The sequence below is a fragment of the Vidua chalybeata genome, chromosome 2, assembly GCF_026979565.1.
Source record: "Vidua chalybeata isolate OUT-0048 chromosome 2, bVidCha1 merged haplotype, whole genome shotgun sequence".
In the NCBI taxonomy this organism is placed as follows: domain Eukaryota; kingdom Metazoa; phylum Chordata; class Aves; order Passeriformes; family Viduidae; genus Vidua; species Vidua chalybeata.
The window spans coordinates 1,054,154-1,075,646 of NC_071531.1; the positions used below are offsets into that span (position 1 = coordinate 1,054,154).

Genomic DNA, 21,493 nt, shown 5'->3' on the forward strand with positions numbered 1-21,493 from the left:
GAGGAGGGGATTAAGGAGGAAAACAGGGGGCAGACATGAACTTTAAACAAAACACGTTACAACAGGGATGGCTCCTGGACACTCGTGCTGTACCCTGGAGAGACCTCAATGTCCTCTCCCTCTCTGGAGAGCTTGTGGATACTCGTGCTGTCCTCTGGCATGCCCTCGGTGGCCTCATCCACTGGGGACAGCTCCTGCTCACTCATGTGGTCCTCGGGAGAGACCTCGATGGCCTCTTCCACTGAGGACAGCTCCTGGTCACTCGTGCTGTCCCCTACAATGACCTCGATGCCCTCTTCTGGTGGGGAGAGCTCTTGGACACTCATGCTGTACCCTGGGGAGACCTCGGTGTCCTCCTACTCTGGGGACAGCTCCTGGACACTCTCACTGTCCCCTGGAAAGAGCTCGATGTCCTCTTCCACTGAGGACAGCTCCTGGTCACTTTTGCCATCCTCTGGAACAACCTCAATGTTGTCTTCCACTGGGGACAGCATCTGGTCACTTGTGCTATCCCATGGAATGTCCTCGATTGCCTCTTCCACTTCGGACAGCTCTGGCTCAGTGTTGCTGTCCCCTGGGGAGAGCTCGATGGCCTCTTCAACCTGGGACAGCTCCTCATCACAGGATGAGGGACAAGTCTGCGTGTCCTCCTCCTTCACTGTGCCCACAGGCTTCTCCCCAGAACTGGAGCTCACATCGTCCTCCCCCGGGAACAGCTCTTGGTCTCCCAAATCTTCCTCTTGGGACAGGAGAGGCTCGGGGGGCTCCTCCTCCTCCTCAGCAGCTCCTGCCGGGGCAGCAGCTGCCGGCTCGGCCTCCGTGGGACTCTGTAGGGAAGGAGAGGTGCTGGTTCGGTGTCATGGTTTGACACAGAAGTGATGTTTTTCAAAAAGTTAGTAGTCACAGCAGTCAATAGTCAGGGTTAGATATTAGCATTTAGAGTGAGCACTGAAGGTATAAACACGCCTCTGAGAGCACAGGGGGTTAAGAGCAAGAACTCCCAGGGGAACTGTCTCTCTTTAGCGCAGACTCTCCCCTGCCCAGCCACAGGCTGGGTGGCAGAGGGCAGGCCATGGAGCCTGGTCGAGGTCAACCCAAAAAGCTGCAGGACTGGAACCGAGCCAGCTCCTGCAGACAGAAGGGTGGAGAGAAGCGGAGCTGCCTTTGTTCCCCCCCAGAGGGAAAGAGACAGAGAGTTTGACAGTACCTGGAGTTTGCCGGCAGAGGAGGAAGAGAAGGGGGCGGGAAGGTGCCCAGCGTAGAAGTTAAGTTCTAGGCAGAAATTTCAGCCATCCGGGGAGTCTGAACTTTTAACCCTATCCTAAGAAATAAGAGCTTTGTAAAATATTACTCCTCCTCGATTTAAAGTAGAAGAGAGACAGTCCGAGACCAGAAATGTTAAAAGAAGAAATTTTTAGTCAGGAGGAAATAATAGAGTAACTTTTAGCTCAACTTTTCCTGTTAACCATAGACTGAACCAAATTCTCCTGCAATAGAGACTGCATTTTTAAAGGAATACAACAGTAAACCAAAGAAACCTGCTTCAGCAACTACCAACACAGAAATGGCAAGAACAGAAAAAAGCTGAGGAGGGTGTGGTGATGCCCTCTGTCTTCAGGAAGAAGATGATCTCTGTTCTTAAACCCTCAGCCCCAGGGGAGGAAGAAACAGGGGGGGACTGTAGTCCCAAAATGAGAAGCTAAACTGTTGTCTCTTTTAGTCCATAGCAAAGCATCCTTAAAGGAGCCCTCTGAGCAGTCTGCCCATGCACAGCAGTGAGAGCGCTGTGACATGAAAAAGAAAGTGTCACACTAACAGATTTTCTCCAGGCAGTGCCATGTGTGACATGGAAACACAAGAGTAGCAATTGTGTTTCCTGGGAGGGTCTATGGTGCAAGAGAGACTCCTCTCTCCCTTAATAAACTAAATATTGATCATCTGAAAAGTGGCAACTTGATCAGGAATCACGGGGAGTGTCTCACGGTAGTTTTAAAAATTAAGTAGGGGGAGGAAGAGAGTTTTAGAAGGTCTTCATCCTAGATTTAGTATGTGTGTCATTTCTAGTAGTAGTAGTTTAATAAAGTTTTTATTCCTATATTGTTAAGCTTAAGTTTGCTCTGCTCTGTTCCTGATCACATCTCACAGCATTTATGTTAAAAAAGTATATTTTCATGGGGGCACAGGCATTGGGCCAGCGTCAAACCGTGACATTAGGGCAGGCACTGCCTCTGCTGCCACCTCTGTGCCCACGGGGCTGGCAGAGCCGGGCCCCTCTGGGGGACAGGGCTGAGGCTCCTCGTCCCTCACTGGGCACAAGGGTCGGTCCCAGATCCCAGAGCTGATGTTGTGTCCCCACTGGGACAGCTCCTGCCTGCTCACATCTTCCTCCCTTTGGGACAGCTTTGGCTCACTCACATCGTCCCACCAGGGCAGCTCTTGGGCTGCAGCGTCTGCTCCTTGGGACAGCTCCTTGTCACTGCTGGCTCTCGCCTGGGACAATCCTGCTCCTCTCCTGTCCTGAGGTCTTGCTACCTCTCACCTTCCCTCTGGGAAGCTCTCGGGCATCGTCCCATTAGGAATCCTCTGGGACACTCACATCTCTCTGCAGGGACAGCTCCTGGCATCTCTCGTCTTCTCCCCATCCCATCTCCTGCTGCCCACTCCCATCTATTTCCCACTGGGAAATCTCTTGGTTTATCACACGTTCTTCCCACTCACACACCTCTTGGTACATCTCCCTGTCCTCTACCCCAGGCCTCTCCTCTGGGCTGGAGCAGCTCCACCATGGAGAATTCCTTTTGCCATCGCAGGAGTCTCCTTTAGTGTGGAAAAGGCAGAACGAAAGGGGAATTCCTGCCTTCCCCTCTCTCAGGACTTCAGAAGTCCTCAAACTTCCCTCCTGGCACTCCCACAGAGAGAACGCTGGCCTAGGGACACTCTGCTGTGGGATTTTGGGCAAGGGAGGAGGGAGGCACTTGGTGGACAGAAGAAATGGATGGACGTCCAGGCAAAATTACTTGTGTGGGATTTGTCATCCTTCAGTGATTCCTTTTTGGTTTTGGAAAGCAGAGAGCAGGAGGAAAGGCCCTAGGAAAGGAACAATCCCTCTGTACCCCTGACAGGAGTGACGCTGTTGAGCAGGACGGGAATAAAGAACTCCAGATCAGAAGGCTAAGAAAATGAACTTTCTCTTTATTTCAAATGTACCACTCTGTATATAGAGAACATGGAGAAGACTGATTTCATTGGTCTTAGAGTAAAAACATCCCCCACCATTGGTGTGCAGTGCATGACGCACAGTGGCAGAACGTATCTATAAACAATGTGAATAACAAGATAGATTAGAGAATGATTTACATTCTTTCCCAACTGTTTCCCAGGCTCTCGCCTGGTTAGAAAACCTTTCTCTTTCTCTCTGACTGAGCTGAGAATACCCACACAGGAGGGGGCAGCCAGGGGGGTCGGGCTCTGCTCCCAGGGAACAGGGACAGGACAAGGGGAAACAGGACAGGCCTGTGCCAAGGGAGTGCCTTCCTACTCTGTCCTACTATTCTTCTTCTTTGCTACTTCTATGTATTTTTTATATTCTTATTCCTATTCTTCTTTTTCTTCTTCTTCTACGTATTTTTAAATTCTTACTCCTATTCCTAATACTCTTCTTCTTCTAAGTATTTCTAAATTCTTGTCACTATTCTTCTATCTATTCTTAAATAAGCCTTCTCCCTCTTGTCTTCTTAGTCTTCATCTTTGTCTTCTTTTTCTTTGTCGTCTTCTTCTTCATCTCCATTTCTTTCACTGTCTCCGTCTTCTTCATCTGCTATGTCATCTTTGTCTTCTTCATTGTCTGCTGTGTCTTTGTCTTCTTTGTCGTCTTTGCCACTGTCTTGGAGTGGTTTGTGCTGAGAGTCTGTTCCAGGAGCCTCTGCTTTGTGCCCAAGAAATGGCTGCTGCACCTTCCAGGCCCGGGGCCGAGTGTGTGCGGGGCAGGGAAGGGAGGAGCTTTGTGTTCGTTGGATGGGCCAAAGCCTCACTTTTTCCAAGCCTCACTGCCCAGGCTCTGGTTCGGGACTCTGCCTAATCTGGTTTTGCTTGGTTTGCTTGGCTTTGTTGGCCCATCCAAAAGCTTTTCCCTTCCTTGGCTTGGAGGAGCTGCAGCAGCAATCTTTCAGTCCCTCGAGCTGAACCGAACAGCTGCTGCTGCGACACCAGAGGAGTGGGACAGGCAGGAGCGGTCGTCTTCATTGTCCTCCTCTTCTTCACCTTCTTTGTCTTCATCTTCTTCATCTTTTTCCGTGTCTGTTTTACTCCTCCGGCCGTGGCCTCAGGCAGGGACAGCGGAACAGCCCCCGCAGCGCCCGCAGCGCCCGCCTGAAGCGGGAGGGACGTTTCCTGGGGGCAGCCGGCTGCCCGCGGAGGGCCTGGGCTCGCAGCCGGGCAGGCCAGGGGCTGCGGGGGCTGTGCGGGGCAGGCGCCGGCCCTTGGCTGCACGGCTCCTGTGCTGGGCACTCCACCCAGGCCTCTGGAATGCCCTCGAAGGCCTCTTCCACTGAGGACAGCTCCAGGTCACTCATGCTGTCCCATGGAATAACCTCCATGTCCTCTTCCACTGAGGACAGCTCCTTGTCACTCTTGCTGTCCTCTGGAATGCCCTCGATGTCCTCTTCCACTGAGGACAGCTCCAGGTCACTCATGATGTCCCATGGAATAACCTCGATGCCCTGATCCACTGAGAACAGCTCCTTGTCACTCTTGCTGTCCTCTGGAATGCCCTCGATGGCCACTTCCACTGAGGACAGCTCCAGGTCACTTGTGCTGTCCCATGGGAAAACCCTGATGGGCACTTCCCCTTCGGACAGCTCCAGGTCACTCATGCTGTCCTCTGGAATGCCCTCGATGGCCACTTCCCCTTCGGACAGCTCCAGGTCACTCATGCTGTCCTCTGGAATGCCCTTGATGGCCTCTTCCACTGAGGACAGCTCCTGGTCACTCTTGCTGTACCATGGGACAACCTTGATGGCCACTTCCCCTGAGGACAGCATCTGGTCAGTTGTGCTATCCCATGGAATGCCCTCGATGGCCTCTTCCCCTTCGGACAGCTCCAGGTCACTCATGCTGTCCTCTGGAATGCCCATTATGACCTCTGCCACTGAGGACAGCTCCTGGTCACTTGTGCTGCACCATGGGACAACCTTGATGGCCACTTCCCCTGAGGACAGCATCTGGTCAGTTGTGCTATCCCATGGAATGCCCTCGATGGCCTCTTCCCCTTCGGACAGCTCCTTGCCACTCGTGCTCTCCTCTGGAATGCCCTCGATGGCCACTTCCCCTTCGGACAGCTCCAGGTCACTCATGCTGTCCTCTGGAATGCCCTTGATGGCCTCTGCCACTGAGGACAGCTCCTGGTCACTTGTGCTGTACCATGGGACAACCTTGATGGCCACTTCCCCTGAGGACAGCATCTGGTCAGTTGTGCTATCCCATGGAATGCCCTCGATGGCCTCTTCCCCTTCGGACAGCTCCTTGCCGCTCGTGCTCTCCTCTGGAATGCCCTTGATGGCCACTTCCCCTTCGGACAGCTCCTTGCCACTCGTGCTCTCCTCTGGAATGCCTTCAGTGGCCTCTTCCACTGAGGACGGCTCTTTGTCACTCTTGCTGTCCTCTGGAATGCCCTCGATGTCCTCTTCCACTGAGGACAGCTCCTTGTCACTTGTGCTGTCCCATGGAATGTCCTCGATGTCCTCTCCCACTGAAGACAGCTCTTTGTCACTCATGCCGTCCTCTGGAATGCCCTCGATGTCCTCTTCCACTGAGGACAGCTCCTTGTCACTCATGCTGTCCCATGGAATGCCCTCGATGGCCAGTTCCACTGAGGACAGCTCCTGGTCACTCGTGCCATCCTCTGGAACAGCCTCGATGAGTGCTTCCACTGAGAACACCTCCTTGTCACTCTTGCTGTCCTTTGGAATGCCCTCGATGTCCTCTTCCACTGAGGACAGCTCCTGGTCACTTTTGCCATCCTCTGGAACAACCTCAATGTTGTCTTCCACTGGGGACAGCATCTGGTCAGTTTTGCTGTCCCATGGAATGTCCTTGATTGCCTCTTCCCCTTTGGACAGCTCTGGCTCAGTGTTGCTGTCCCCTGCAGAGAGCTTGATGGCCTCTTTAACCTGGGACAGCTCCTTGTCACAGGATGAGGGACAAGTCTGCGTGGCCTCCTCCTTCACTGTGCCCACAGGCTTCTCCCCAGAACTGGAGCTCACATCGTCCTCCCCCGGGAACAACTCTTGGTCTCCCAAATCTTCCTCTTGGGACAGGAGAGCCTTGGGGGGCTCCTCCTCGTCCTCAGCAGCTCCTGCCGGGGCAGCAGCTGCCGGCTCGGCCTCCGTGGGACTCTGTAGGGAAGGAGAGGCGCTGGTTGGGGCAGGCACTGCCTCTGCTGCCACCTCTGTGCCCACGGGGCTGGCAGAGCTGGGCCCCTCTGGGGGACAGGGCTGAGGCTCCTCGTCACTCACTGGGCACAAGGGTCGGTCCCAGAGCCCAGAGCTGATGTTGTGTCCCCACTGGGACAGCTCCTGCCTGCTCACATCTTCCTCCCTTTGGGACAGCTTTGGCTCACTCACATCGTCCCACCAGGGCAGCTCTTGGGCTGCAGCCTCTGCTCCTTGGGACAGCTCCTTGCCACTGCTGGCTCTCGCTTGGGACAATCCTGCTCCTCTCCTGTCTTCCCACTGGGAGATGTGGGAGTGCACATCTTGTCCCCATGCTGAGAGGTCTTGCTACCTCTCACCTTCCTCTGGGAAGCTCTCGGGCATCGTCCCATTGGGAATCCTCTGGGACACTCACATCTCTCTGCAGGGACAGCTCCTGGCATCTCTCGTCTTCTCCCCATCCCATCTCCTGCTGCCCACTCCCATCTATTTCCCACTGGGAAATCTCTTGGCTTGTCACACGTTCTTCCTGCTCGCACACCTCTTGGCACATCTCCCTGTCCTCTTCCCACTGGGACAGCTCCTGGGCTCTGACGGTTTCTTCCCGTTCCTAGAGCTCTTGGTGTGTCCCACCTCTGTACTGGGAAACTTCCCAAACTCTCACACCTACCTGGCCTTGGTACAGCTCTTGGCTGCTCCTGGCTCCCTGCCGGGACATTTCTTGGACTCCTGGTCCTTCTCTCTGGGATGTCTCTTGTGTATCTTCTCTCTGGGAGAGCTCTCGGTCCATGTCAGCGAGGGGCCTCTCCTCCTCCTCAGCCTGTGCCAGTGGCAGGACTGAGCTGCCCACTGCCCCCGACCACTGCCCGCTGGGGGCTTCCAGCCAGCTGGGCAAGGGGCTGTGGGACCGGGAGTTGGAGTTGGCTTTGCCCTCGTCGCTCTCGTCGTCTGTCGCTGTCGGCCGCTATCGCTATCGGCGTCTGGCGCAGACAGAGCCAGGGAGCTGCTTCCTCCTCAGAGAGCGGCTCTCCTGGGACTGGGCACCCCAGGGCTCTGCGCCCCTTGGACACCCTCAGCCCGGGCGGGGCTCCCTGATGTCACAGGGCTCTCTGGCCACCACCACGTCCAACATCACAGAGGGCCGTGACACCTTGTGCCCTTTGTGTCACAAAGGGCCACCCCCGGCACCCCAACAGCAGCGGGGCAGACAGGAACTGGCTCGGAGCAGCCCCCGGCCTGGTGGCCTTGTGGGCCCTGCTGTGCCCCGAGCCCTGGGAGGCTTTGGCCACGCTGGCACACGACAGCCCCGGCCCCGCACTGCAGAGCCCTGGCTTTGCCGGCCGCGCTGCCCAGGCCACGAGGAATTGGCCGCACGGACGGGCCGGGACTTGCGGGCAGCGGCTCCAGGAGCCGCGGGAGCCCGGGGAGCAGGGCCGTCCCTCAGGCCAGGGGCTGCGGGGGCTGTGCGGGGCAGGCGCCGGCCCTTGGCTGCACGGCTCCTGTGCCGGGCACTCCACCCCGGCCTCCCGAGGGACGGCCACTGCGAGCCCGGCTGCCGCAAAAACTTCCCATTTCTGCTCTTTGTCCAGTTCTGGGGGCACCTCCAGGAGGCTCACATCATCGTCCCACTCATCCTCCTCTGGGCACAAGGGCTTGGTCCTGATGCCGTGCTCGGTCTCATCTTCCCAGTTCTCCTGCACGAGCCCCGTGTCACTGTCGTTTTCGCAGGTGGAGTGTCCTGAGGATCTGCTGCCATTCCCTCTGGACACATCTTGGCCAAAGCAGGCTTCTCCTTGGGAATGGTCTTGGCCAATGCATTCTTCCCTGGCGGAAAGTATTTCCCACCTGCTGACATCTCCATCGGACAGCACTTGCTCGATGCATTCTTCCCACTCCGAGGGGTCTTGGGAGCTGCTGACTTCTCCCTGGGACAGGCCTACCTCCAAAAACTTTTCCCAGTCAAAGAGTTGGTGGTAACTTGTGACTTCCCCGTGGGGCAGATCTTCCTCCAGGCATTCTTCACCATGAGACGCTTCCTGGGACAGCTCTGGGTCTCCAGGCAGGAAAGGCTCCAGGTCATCCAGGAATTGCCAAAATTTCCTTTCCTCACTGGAGTTCTCCATTCCCTCCTGCACTGCCAGCACTGACCCCGCTGCTGCCTCCTCAGCAGCTCCGGACGGGGCAGAAGCGGCCGGCTCGGCCTCCATGGCACTGCCTGGGGCAGGAGAGGCGCTGGGCAGGGCAGGGGCTGCCTCTGCTGCCACCTCTGTGCCCACGGGGCTGGCAGAGCTGGGCCCCTCTGGGGAAAGAGCTGTGCTGTCCTCTGGACTAAGCTCGATGGCCACTTCCACTTTGGACACCTCCCCATCAGTCGGGCTGTTCCCTGAAACCAGCAGGACGTCATCTTCCACAGGGGACAGCTCCTGGTCACTCGTGCTGTCCCATGGAGAGACCTCCATGTCCTCTTCCAGTGAGGAGGAGTGACCTCCTGGTCACTCTCACTGTCCTCTGGAACAACCTCGATGGCCTCTTCCACTGAGGACAGTTCCTGGTCATTCGTTGTCCTCTGGAGAGACCTCGGTATCCTCTTCCACTGAGGACAGCTCCTGGTCACTTGTGCTGTCTCATGGAATGTCCTCGATTGCCTCTTCCACTTCGGACAGCTCTGGCTCAGCGTTGCTGTCCCCTGCAGAGAGCTCGATGGCCTCGTCAACCTGGGACAGCTCCTCGTCACAGGACGAGGGACAATTCTGCGTGTCCTCCTCCTTCACTGTGCCCACAGGCTTCTCCCCAGAACTGGAGCTCACATCGTCCTCCCCCGGGAACAGCTCTTGGTCTCCCAAATCTTCCCCTTGGGACAGGAGAGGCTCGGGGGGCTCCTCGTCCTCAGCAGCTCCTGCGGCTCTGCCCGGGCCTCTGCGGCTCTGCCCCGGGCACAGAGGCCGGGCCGGGGCTCGCTCCCTGCTGCCAGCAGGGCGCTGCCGAGGGCTCCCCGCCCGCCGGGGCCGGGCCCGGGCGCTGAGGGAGCGGCGCCGCCATTGCTGCCGCCCTCAGGGGCTCTGAGGGCAGCGCGGCTCCCGCCGGCCCCGCTCCGCCCGCACAGGCAGCACAAACCTGCGGCACAAAGACACACGGCGCTGAAATTGTGTCCGTGCCCTTCCAAAGGCACCCGGACAGCGGCCCGAAGGGCTGCGCTCGGCCGCGGCAGCAGCGCCGCACGGCTGCCCCCGGGCCAAATCCCCTGTGCAGATAGCGGGGCCGGGGCTGTGCGATGGGACACCCAACACACGGGGGTCAGTCACTCTGGGAGCAAGAAACCAGGGTTTTAGTCTAATAGGGAGAGAAATTGACTTTCGGTGGCACTAGGCTGTTGTACATGGAGCTCTAAAGGTATAACAAATGCTACAGATAAACCAGTATAAATACATCTGGGTCAAAAAATCATAAAAAAGTAGTTAGAAGCAACATCTCTGCCGTCAATAGATTTAATATAAGGAAAATAATACTATTTTTAAAGATCTTCCACTGAGGACAGCTCCTGGTTGCTCGTGCTGTCCCCTGGGACAACCTCGATGTCCTCTTCCACTAAGGAGAGCTCCTGGACACTTCTGCTGTCCCCTGGAATGACCTTGATGCCCTCCTCTGATGGGGATGTGTCACAGCGCGCCGTCATGGGGCGTGCTGGGCGGCGAGTGCAGGGGCTCGACCATCCCCCTGCGAGTTCTGCAACCGCAGTTATCGTCAGGTTCGGTGCAGGGACAGATAACAATGACACGGTTCTTGGGGTAAACCAGAATGTATTTATCGGATGGACAAGATGGAGCCCCAAAATCGACCTGGGGGAGTGAACAGAAATTTTATACAGTAACTCAGGAGGAGGGGTGCAGGAACATTAACCAATGAGGGTAAAGCTGGGGAGTGGTCTAAGGTGGGACTAAACTATTATAAACCTATCAGGAAAAGTAGGGGAGTGGAATAACACAAAGTAACAAATAGGATGTCGAGTATAAGAAAATAGACAGGGAACACTCTGGAAAGGGTAGGGATAGGGAGGATTGACAAGGACCATTCTGGAGAAAGGGGTGGGGAAAAGGAGGACTGACAACTTGGAATGGAGGGGGTTAGGGAGGGCCTTGGGAAGATTGGCAGCTCGGGAGAGGAGGGGATTAAGGAGGAAAACAGGGGGCAGACATGAACTTTAAACAAAACACGTTACAACAGGGATGGCTCCTGGACACTCGTGCTGTACCCTGGAGAGACCTCAATGTCCTCTCCCTCTCTGGAGAGCTTGTGGATACTCGTGCTGTCCTCTGGCATGCCCTCGGTGGCCTCATCCACTGGGGACAGCTCCTGCTCACTCATGTGGTCCTCGGGAGAGACCTCGATGGCCTCTTCCACTGAGGACAGCTCCTGGTCACTCGTGCTGTCCCCTACAATGACCTCGATGCCCTCTTCTGGTGGGGAGAGCGCTTGGACACTCGTGCTGTACCCTGGAGAGACCTCGGTGTCCTCTTCCACTGAGGACAGCTCCTGGACACTCTCACTGTCCCCTGGAAAGAGCTCGATGTCCTCTTCCACTGAGGACAGCCCCTGGTCACTTTTGCCATCCTCTGGAACAACCTCAATGTTGTCTTCCACTGGGGACAGCATCTGGTCACTTGTGCTATCCCATGGAAGGTCCTCGATTTCCTCTTCCACTTCGGACAGCTCTGGCTCAGTGTTGCTGTCCCCTGGGGAGAGCTCGATGGCCTCTTCAACCTGGGACAGCTCCTCATCACAGGATGAGGGACAAGTCTGCGTGTTCTCCTCCTTCACTGTGCCCACAGGCTTCTCCCCAGAACTGGAGCTCACATCATCCTCCCCCGGGAACAGCTCTTGGTCTCCCAAATCTTCCTCTTGGGACAGGAGAGGCTCGGGGGGCTCCTCCTCGTCCTCAGCAGCTCCTGCCGGGGCAGCAGCTGCCGGCTCGGCCTCCGTGGGACTCTGTAGGGAAGGAGAGGTGCTGGTTCGGTGTCATGGTTTGACACAGAAGTGATGTTTTTCAAAAAGTTAGTAGTCACAGCAGTCAATAGTCAGGGTTAGATATTAGCATTTAGAGTGAGCACTGAAGGTATAAACACGCCTCTGAGAGCACAGGGGGTTAAGAGCAAGAACTCCCAGGGGAACTGTCTCTCTTTAGCGCAGACTCTCCCCTGCCCAGCCACAGGCTGGGTGGCAGAGGGCAGGCCATGGAGCCTGGTCGAGGTCAACCCAAAAAGCTGCAGGACTGGAACCGAGCCAGCTCCTGCAGACAGAAGGGTGGAGAGAAGCGGAGCTGCCTTTGTTCCCCCCCAGAGGGAAAGAGACAGAGAGTTTGACAGTACCTGGAGTTTGCCGGCAGAGGAGGAAGAGAAGGGGGCGGGAAGGTGCCCAGCGTAGAAGTTAAGTTCTAGGCAGAAATTTCAGCCATCCGGGGAGTCTGAACTTTTAACCCTATCCTAAGAAATAAGAGCTTTGTAAAATATTACTCCTCCTCGATTTAAAGTAGAAGAGAGACAGTCCGAGACCAGAAATGTTAAAAGAAGAAATTTTTAGTCAGGAGGAAATAATAGAGTAACTTTTAGCTCAACTTTTCCTGTTAACCATAGACTGAACCAAATTCTCCTGCAATAGAGACTGCATTTTTAAAGGAATACAACAGTAAACCAAAGAAACCTGCTTCAGCAACTACCAACACAGAAATGGCAAGAACAGAAAAAAGCTGAGGAGGGTGTGGTGATGCCCTCTGTCTTCAGGAAGAAGATGATCTCTGTTCTTAAACCCTCAGCCCCAGGGGAGGAAGAAACAGGGGGGGACTGTAGTCCCAAAATGAGAAGCTAAACTGTTGTCTCTTTTAGTCCATAGCAAAGCATCCTTAAAGGAGCCCTCTGAGCAGTCTGCCCATGCACAGCAGTGAGAGCGCTGTGACATGAAAAAGAAAGTGTCACACTAACAGGTTTTCTCCAGGCAGTGCCATGTGTGACATGGAAACACAAGAGTAGCAATTGTGTTTCCTGGGGGGGGTCTATGGTGCAAGAGAGACTCCTCTCTCCCTTAATAAACTAAATATTGATCATCTGAAAAGTGGCAACTTGATCAGGAATCACGGGGAGTGTCTCACGGTAGTTTTAAAAATTAAGTAGGGGGAGGAAGAGAGTTTTAGAAGGTCTTCATCCTAGATTTAGTATGTGTGTCATTTCTAGTAGTAGTAGTTTAATAAAGTTTTTATTCCTATATTGTTAAGCTTAAGTTTGCTCTGCTCTGTTCCTGATCACATCTCACAGCATTTATGTTAAAAAAGTATATTTTCATGGGGGCACAGGCATTGGGCCAGCGTCAAACCGTGACATTAGGGCAGGCACTGCCTCTGCTGCCACCTCTGTGCCCACGGGGCTGGCAGAGCCGGGCCCCTCTGGGGGACAGGGCTGAGGCTCCTCGTCACTCACTGGGCACAAGGGTCGGTCCCAGATCCCAGAGCTGATGTTGTGTCCCCACTGGGACAGCTCCTGCCTGCTCACATCTTCCTCCCTTTGGGACAGCTTTCGCTCACTCACATCGTCCCACCAGGGCAGCTCTTGGGCTGCAGCGTCTGCTCCTTGGGACAGCTCCTTGTCACTGCTGGCTCTCGCCTGGGACAATCCTGCTCCTCTCCTGTCCTGAGGTCTTGCTACCTCTCACCTTCCCTCTGGGAAGCTCTCGGGCATCGTCCCATTAGGAATCCTCTGGGACACTCACATCTCTCTGCAGGGACAGCTCCTGGCATCTCTCGTCTTCTCCCCATCCCATCTCCTGCTGCCCACTCCCATCTATTTCCCACTGGGAAATATCTTGGTTTATCACACGTTCTTCCCACTCACACACCTCTTGGTACATCTCCCTGTCCTCTTCCCCAGGCCACTCCTCTGGACTGGAGCAGCTCCACCACGGAGAATTCCTTTTGCCATCGCAGGAGTCTCCTTTAGTGTGGAAAAGGCAGAACGAAAGGGGAATTCCTGCCTTCCCCTCTCTCAGGACTTCAGAAGTCCTCAAACTTCCCTCCTGGCACTCCCACAGAGAGAACGCTGGCCTAGGGACACTCTGCTGTGGGATTTTGGGCAAGGGAGGAGGGAGGCACTTGGTGGACAGAAGAAATGGATGGACGTCCAGGCAAAATTACTTGTGTGGGATTTGTCATCCTTCAGTGATTCCTTTTTGGTTTTGGAAAGCAGAGAGCAGGAGGAAAGGCCCTAGGAAAGGAACAATCCCTCTGTACCCCTGACAGGAGTGACGCTGTTGAGCAGGACGGGAATAAAGAACTCCAGATCAGAAGGCTAAGAAAATGAACTTTCTCTTTATTTCAAATGTACCACTCTGTATATAGAGAACATGGAGAAGACTGATTTCATTGGTCTTAGAGTAAAAACATCCCCCACCATTGGTGTGCAGTGCATGACGCACAGTGGCAGAACGTATCTATAAACAATGTGAATAACAAGATAGATTAGAGAATGATTTACATTCTTTCCCAACTGTTTCCCAGGCTCTCGCCTGGTTAGAAAACCTTTCTCTTTCTCTCTGACTGAGCTGAGAATACCCACACAGGAGGGGGCAGCCAGGGGGGTCGGGCTCTGCTCCCAGGGAACAGGGACAGGACAAGGGGAAACAGGACAGGCCTGTGCCAAGGGAGTGCCTTCCTACTCTGTCCTACTATTCTTCTTCTTTGCTACTTCTATGTATTTTTTATATTCTTATTCCTATTCCTATTCTTCTTTTTCTTCTTCTTCTACGTATTTTTAAATTCTTACTCCTATTCCTAATACTCTTCTTCTTCTAAGTATTTCTAAATTCTTGTCACTATTCTTCTATCTATTCTTAAATAAGCCTTCTCCCTCTTGTCTTCTTAGTCTTCATCTTTGTCTTCTTTTTCTTTGTCGTCTTCTTCTTCATCTCCATTTCTTTCACTGTCTCCGTCTTCTTCATCTGCAAGATGCTTCTTCATCTTTGTCTTCTTCATTGTCTGCTGTGTCTTTGTCTTAATCTTCTTTGTCGTCTTTGCCACTGTCTTGGAGTGGTTTGTGCTGAGAGTCTGTTCCAGGAGCCTCTGCTTTGTGCCCAAGAAATGGTAGCTGCACCTTCCAGGCCCGGGGCCGAGTGTGTGCGGGGCAGGGAAGGGAGGAGCTTTGTGTTCGTTGGATGGGCCAAAGCCTCACTTTTTCCAAGCCTCACTGCCCAGGCTCTGGTTCGGGACTCTGCCTAATCTGGTTTTGCTTGGCTTGCTTGGCTTTGTTGGCCCATCCAAAAGCTTTTCCCTTCCTTGGCTTGGAGGAGCTGCAGCAGCAATCTTTCAGTCCCTCGAGCTGAACCGAACAGCTGCTGCTGCGACACCAGAGGAGTGGGACCAGCAGGAGCGGTCGTCTTCATTGTCCTCCTCTTCTTCACCTTCTTTGTCTTCATCTTCTTAATCGTTTTCCGTGTCTGTTTTACTCCTCCGGCCGTGGCCTCAGGCAGGGACAGCAGAACAGCCCCCGCAGCGCCCGCAGCGCCCGCCTGAAGCGGGAGGGACGTTTCCTGGGGGCAGCCGGCTGCCCGCGGAGGGCCTGGGCTCGCAGCCGGGCAGGCCAGGGGCTGCGGGGGCTGTGCGGGGCAGGCGCCGGCCCTTGGCTGCACGGCTCCTGTGCCGGGCACTCCACCCAGGCCTCTGGAATGCCCTCGAAGGCCTCTTCCACTGAGGACAGCTCCAGGTCACTCATGCTGTCCCATGGAATAACCTCCATGTCCTCTTCCACTGAGGACAGCTCCTTGTCACTCTTGCTGTCCTCTGGAATGCCCTCGATGTCCTCTTCCACTGAGGACAGCTCCAGGTCACTCATGATGTCCCATGGAATAACCTCGATGCCCTGATCCACTGAGAACAGCTCCTTGTCACTCTTGCTGTCCTCTGGAATGCCCTCGATGGCCACTTCCACTGAGGACAGCTCCAGGTCACTTGTGCTGTCCCATGGGAAAACCCTGATGGGCACTTCCCCTTCGGACAGCTCCAGGTCACTCATGCTGTCCTCTGGAATGCCCTCGATGGCCACTTCCCCTTCGGACAGCTCCAGGTCACTCATGCTGTCCTCTGGAATGCCCTTGATGGCCTCTTCCACTGAGGACAGCTCCTGGTCACTCTTGCTGTACCATGGGACAACCTTGATGGCCACTTCCCCTGAGGACAGCATCTGGTCAGTTGTGCTATCCCATGGAATGCCCTCGATGGCCTCTTCCCCTTCGGACAGCTCCAGGTCACTCATGCTGTCCTCTGGAATGCCCATTATGACCTCTGCCACTGAGGACAGCTCCTGGTCACTTGTGCTGCACCATGGGACAACCTTGATGGCCACTTCCCCTGAGGACAGCATCTGGTCAGTTGTGCTATCCCATGGAATGCCCTCGATGGCCTCTTCCCCTTCGGACAGCTCCTTGCCACTCGTGCTCTCCTCTGGAATGCCCTCGATGGCCACTTCCCCTTCGGACAGCTCCAGGTCACTCATGCTGTCCTCTGGAATGCCCTTGATGGCCTCTGCCACTGAGGACAGCTCCTGGTCACTTGTGCTGTACCATGGGACAACCTTGATGGCCACTTCCCCTGAGGACAGCATCTGGTCAGTTGTGCTATCCCATGGAATGCCCTCGATGGCCTCTTCCCCTTCGGACAGCTCCTTGCCGCTCGTGCTCTCCTCTGGAATGCCCTCGATGGCCACTTCCCCTTCGGACAGCTCCTTGCCACTCGTGCTCTCCTCTGGAATGCCTTCAGTGGCCTCTTCCACTGAGGACGGCTCTTTGTCACTCTTGCTGTCCTCTGGAATGCCCTCGATGTCCTCTTCCACTGAGGACAGCTCCTTGTCACTTGTGCTGTCCCATGGAATGTCCTCGATGTCCTCTCCCACTGAAGACAGCTCTTTGTCACTCATGCCGTCCTCTGGAATGCCCTCGATGTCCTCTTCCACTGAGGACAGCTCCTTGTCACTCATGCTGTCCCATGGAATGCCCTCGATGGCCAGTTCCACTGAGGACAGCTCCTGGTCACTCGTGCCATCCTCTGGAACAGCCTCGATGAGTGCTTCCACTGAGAACACCTCCTTGTCACTCTTGCTGTCCTTTGGAATGCCCTCGATGTCCTCTTCCACTGAGGACAGCTCCTGGTCACTTTTGCCATCCTCTGGAACAACCTCAATGTTGTCTTCCACTGGGGACAGCATCTGGTCAGTTTTGCTGTCCCATGGAATGTCCTTGATTGCCTCTTCCCCTTTGGACAGCTCTGGCTCAGTGTTGCTGTCCCCTGCAGAGAGCTCGATGGCCTCTTTAACCTGGGACAGCTCCTTGTCACAGGATGAGGGACAAGTCTGCGTGGCCTCCTCCTTCACTGTGCCCACAGGCTTCTCCCCAGAACTGGAGCTCACATCGTCCTCCCCCGGGAACAACTCTTGGTCTCCCAAATCTTCCTCTTGGGACAGGAGAGCCTCGGGGGGCTCCTCCTCCTCAGCAGCTCCTGCCGGGGCAGCAGCTGCCGGCTCGGCCTCCGTGGGACTCTGTAGGGAAGGAGAGGCGCTGGTTGGGGCAGGCATTGCCTCTGCTGCCACCTCTGTGCCCACGGGGCTGGCAGAGCTGGGCCCCTCTGGGGGACAGGGCTGAGGCTCCTCGTCACTCACTGGGCACAAGGGTCTGTCCCAGAGCCCAGAGCTGATGTTGTGTCCCCACTGGGACAGCTCCTGCCTGCTCACATCTTCCTCCCTTTGGGACAGCTTTCGCTCACTCACATCGTCCCATCAGGGCAGCTCTTGGGCTGCAGCGTCTGCTCCTTGGGACAGCTCCTTGTCACTGCTGGCTCTCGCTTGGGACAATCCTGCTCCTCTCCTGTCTTCCCACTGGGAGATGTGGGAGTGCACATCTTGTCCCCATGCTGAGAGGTCTTGCTACCTCTCACCTTCCCTCTGGGAAGCTCTCGGGCATCGTCCCATTGGGAATCCTCTGGGACACTCACATCTCTCTGCAGGGACAGCTCCTGGCATCTCTCGTCTTCTCCCCATCCCATCTCCTGCTGCCCACTCCCATCTATTTCCCACTGGGAAATCTCTTGGCTTGTCACACGTTCTTCCTGCTCGCACACCTCTTGGCACATCTCCCTGTCCTCTTCCCACTGGGACAGCTCCTGGGCTCTGGCGGTTTCTTCCCGTTCCTAGAGCTCTTGGTGTGTCCCACCTCTGTACTGGGAAACTTCCCAAACTCTCACACCTACCTGGCCTTGGTACAGCTCTTGGCTGCTCCTGGCTCCCTGCCGGGACATTTCTTGGACTCCTGGTCCTTCTCTCTGGGATGTCTCTTGTGTACCTTCCCTCCGGGAAAGCTCTCGGTCCATGTCAGCGAGGGGCCTCTCCTCCTCCTCAGCCTGTGCCAGTGGCAGGACTGAGCTGCCCACTGCCCCCGACCACTGCCCGCTGGGGGCTTCCAGCCAGCTGGGCAAGGGGCTGTGGGACCGGGAGTTGGAGTTGGCTTTGCCCTCGTCGCTCTCGTCGTCTGTCGCTGTCGGCCGCTATCGCTATCGGCGTCTGGCGCAGACAGAGCCAGGGAGCTGCTTCCTCCTCAGAGAGCGGCTCTCCTGGGACTGGGCACCCCAGGGCTCTGCGCCCCTTGGACACCCTCAGCCCGGGCGGGGCTCCCTGATCTCACAGGGCTCTCTGGCCACCACCACGTCCCACATCACAGAGGGCCGTGACACCCTGTGCCCTTTGTGTCACAAAGGGCCACCCCCGGCACCCCAACAGCAGCGGGGCAGACAGGAACTGGCTCGGAGCAGCCCCCGGCCTGGTGGCCTTGTGGGCCCTGCTGTGCCCCGAGCCCTGGGAGGCTTTGGCCACGCTGGCACACGACAGCCCCGGCCCCGCACTGCAGAGCCCTGGCTTTGCCGGCCGCGCTGCCCAGGCCACGAGGAATCGGCCGCACGGACGGGCCGGGACTTGCGGGCAGCGGCTCCAGGAGCCGCGGGAGCCCGGGGAGCAGGGCCGTCCCTCAGGCCAGGGGCTGGGGGGGCTGTGCAGGGCAGGCGCCGGCCCTTGGCTGCACGGCTCCTGTGCCGGGCACTCCACCCAGGCCTCCCGAGGGACGGCCACTGCGAGCCCGGCTGCCGCAAAAACTTTCCGTTTCTGGTCTTTGTCCAGTTCTGGGGGCACCTCCAGGAGGCTCACATCATCGTCCCACTCATCCTCCTCTGGGCACAAGGGCTTGGTCCTGATGCCGTGCCCGGTCTCATCTTCCCAGTTCTCCTGCACGAGCCCCGTGTCACTGTCGTTTTCGCAGGTGGAGTGTCCTGAGGATCTGCTGCCATTCCCTCTGGACACATCTTGGCCAAAGCAGGCTTCTCCTTGGCAATGGTCTTGGCCAATGCATTCTTCCCTGGCGGAAAGTATTTCCCACCTGCTGACATCTCCATCGGACAGCACTTGCTCGATGCATTCTTCCCACTCCGAGGGGTCTTGGGAGCTGCTGACTTCTCCCTGGGACAGGCCTACCTCCAAAAACTTTTCCCAGTCAAAGAGTTGGTGGTAACTTGTGACTTCCCCGTGGGGCAGATCTTCCTCCAGGCATTCTTCACCATGAGATGCTTCCTGGGACAGCTCTGGGTCTCCAAGCAGGAAAGGCTCCAGGTCATCCAGGAATTGCCAAAATTTCCTTTCCTCACTGGAGTTGTCCGTTCCCTCCTGCGCTGCCAGCACTGACCCCGCTGCTGCCTCCTCAGCAGCTCCGGACGGGGCAGCAGCGGCCGGCTCGGCCTCCATGGCACTGCCTGGGGCAGGAGAGGCGCTGGGCAGGGCAGGGGCCGCCTCTGCTGCCACCTCTGTGCCCACGGGGCTGGCAGAGCTGGGCCCCTCTGGGGAAAGAGCCGTGCTGTCCTCTGGACTAAGCTCGATGGCCACTTCCACTTTGGACACCTCCCCATCAGTCGGGCTGTTCCCTGAAACCAGCAGGACGTCATCTTCCACAGGGGACAGCTCCTGGTCACTCGTGCTGTCCCATGGAGAGACCTCCATGTCCTCTTCCACTGAGGAGGAGTGACCTCCTGGTCACTCTCACTGTCCTCTGGAACAACCTCGATGGCCTCTTCCACTGAGGACAGCTCCTGGTCACTCGTTGTCCTCAGGAGAGACCTCGGTATCCTCTTCCACTGAGGACAGCTACTGGGCACTCATGCTGTCCCCTGGAACAACCTCGATGACCACTTCTACTGAGGACAGCTCCTGGTCAACTTGTGCTGTCCTCTGGAGCAACCTTGATTGCCACTTCCACTGAGGACAGCTCCTTGTCACTCATGCTGTCCCGTGGGACAACCTTGATGCCCTGTTCCAGTGAGGACAGCTTCTGGTCACCTGTGCTCTCCTCTGGAATGCCCTTGATGGCCTCTTCCACTGAGGACAGCTCTTGGTCACTTGTACTATCCCATGGAATGTCCTTGATTGCCTCTTCCCCTTTGGACAGCTCTGGCTCAGTGTTGCTGTCCCCTGCAGAGAGCTTGATGGCCTCTTCAACCTGGGACAGCTCCTCGTCACAGGACGAGGGACAAGTCTGCGTGTCCTCCTCCTTCACTGTGCCCACAGGCTTCTCCCCAGAACTGGAGCTCACATCGTCCTCCCCCGGGAACAGCTCTTGGTGTCCCAAATCTTCCCCTTGGGACAGGAGAGGCTCGGGGGGCTCCTCGTCCTCAGCAGCTCCTGCGGCTCTGCCCGGGCCTCTGCGGCTCTGCCCCGGGCACAGAGGCCGGGCCGGGGCTCGCTCCCTGCTGCCAGCAGGGCGCTGCCGAGGGCTCCCCGCCCGCCGGGGCCGGGCCCGGGCGCTGAGGGAGCGGCGCCGCCATTGCTGCCGCCCTCAGGGGCTCTGAGGGCAGCGCGGCTCCCGCCGGCCCCGCTCCGCCCGCACAGGCAGCACAAACCTGCGGCACAAAGACACACGGCGCTGAAATTGTGTCCGTGCCCTTCCAAAGGCACCCGGACAGCGGCCCGAAGGGCTGCGCTCGGCCGCGGCAGCAGCGCCGCACGGCTGCCCCCGGGCCAAATCCCCTGTGCAGATAGCGGGGCCGGGGCTGTGCGATGGGACCCCCAACACACGGGGGTCAGTCACTCTGGGAGCAAGAAACCAGGGTTTTAGTCTAATAGGGAGAGAAATTGACTTTCGGTGGCACTAGGCTGTTGTACATGGAGCTCTAAAGGCATAACAAATGCTACAGATAAACCAGTATAAATACATCTGGGTCAAAAAATCATGAAAAAGTAGTTAGAAGCAACATCTCTGCCGTCAATAGATTTAATATAAGAAAAATAATACTATTTTTAAAGATCTTCCACTGAGGACAGCTCCTGGTTGCTCGTGCTGTCCCCTGGGACAACCTCGATGTCCTCTTCCACTAACTGCGTGTCCTCCTCCTTCACTGTGCCCACAGGATTCTCCCCAGAACTGGAGCTCACATTGTCCTCCCCCGGGAACAGCTCTTGGTGTCCCAAATCTTCCTCTTGGGACAGGAGAGGCTCGGGGGGCTCCTCCTCCTCCTCAGCAGCTCCTGCCGGGGCAGCAGCTGCCGGCTCGGCCTCCGTGGGACTCTGTAGGGAAGGAGAGGCGCTGGCTCAGTGTCATGGTTTGACACAGAAGTGATTTTTTTCAAAAAGTTAGTAGTCACAGCAGTCAATAGTCAGGGTTAGATATTAGCATTTAGAGTGAGCACTGAAGGTATAAACACGCCTCTGAGAGCACAGGGGGTTAAGAGCAAGAACTCCCAGGGGAACTGTCTCTCTTTAGCGCAGACTCTCCCCTGCCCAGCCACAGGCTGGGTGGCAGAGGGCAGGCCATGGAGCCTGGTCGAGGTCAACCCAAAAAGCTGCAGGACTGGAACCGAGCCAGCTCCTGCAGACAGAAGGGTGGAGAGAAGCGGAGCTGCCTTTGTTCCCCCCCAGAGGGAAAGAGACAGAGAGTTTGACAGTACCTGGAGTTTGCCGGCAGAGGAGGAAGAGAAGGGGGCGGGAAGGTGCCCAGCGTAGAAGTTAAGT

The 21,493-nt window shown here is 56.4% G+C and overlaps 2 protein-coding genes across 2 annotated transcripts; both read right to left on the bottom strand.

The window, feature by feature from the left end:
* Positions 1 to 3,172: 3,172 nt before the first annotated feature.
* On the bottom strand, positions 3,173 to 7,516 carry LOC128781650 (fibrous sheath CABYR-binding protein-like). Its single transcript, XM_053931386.1, has 2 exons — positions 7,099 to 7,516; positions 3,173 to 6,392 (listed from the first exon to the last, which is right to left on the bottom strand). The coding sequence occupies exons 1-2, from the start codon at positions 7,216 to 7,218 to the stop codon at positions 4,302 to 4,304; spliced, it is 2,211 nt and encodes a 736-aa protein (XP_053787361.1). The 5' UTR covers positions 7,219 to 7,516; the 3' UTR covers positions 3,173 to 4,301.
* A 7,388-nt stretch (positions 7,517 to 14,904) lies between these two features.
* On the bottom strand, positions 14,905 to 18,115 carry LOC128781659 (uncharacterized). The gene is made up of 2 exons (XM_053931399.1): positions 17,701 to 18,115; positions 14,905 to 16,993 (listed from the first exon to the last, which is right to left on the bottom strand). The coding sequence occupies exons 1-2, from the start codon at positions 17,818 to 17,820 to the stop codon at positions 14,906 to 14,908; spliced, it is 2,208 nt and encodes a 735-aa protein (XP_053787374.1). The 5' UTR covers positions 17,821 to 18,115; the 3' UTR covers position 14,905.
* Between the last annotated feature and the right edge of the window lie 3,378 nt (positions 18,116 to 21,493).

Excerpts from the sequence above, each read along its gene's own strand:
- LOC128781650 (XM_053931386.1), bottom strand. The coding sequence starts at position 7,218 with ATGGACCGAGAGCTCTCCCAGAGAGAAGATACACAAGAGACATCCCAG. Across the intron at positions 6,393-7,098 it reads AAGAGCTGTACCAAGGCCAG|AGTCCCACGGAGGCCGAGCC; the intron begins GTAGGTGTGAGA and ends CCTTCCCTACAG.
- LOC128781659 (XM_053931399.1), bottom strand. The coding sequence starts at position 17,820 with ATGGACCGAGAGCTTTCCCGGAGGGAAGGTACACAAGAGACATCCCAG. Across the intron at positions 16,994-17,700 it reads AAGAGCTGTACCAAGGCCAG|AGTCCCACGGAGGCCGAGCC; the intron begins GTAGGTGTGAGA and ends CCTTCCCTACAG.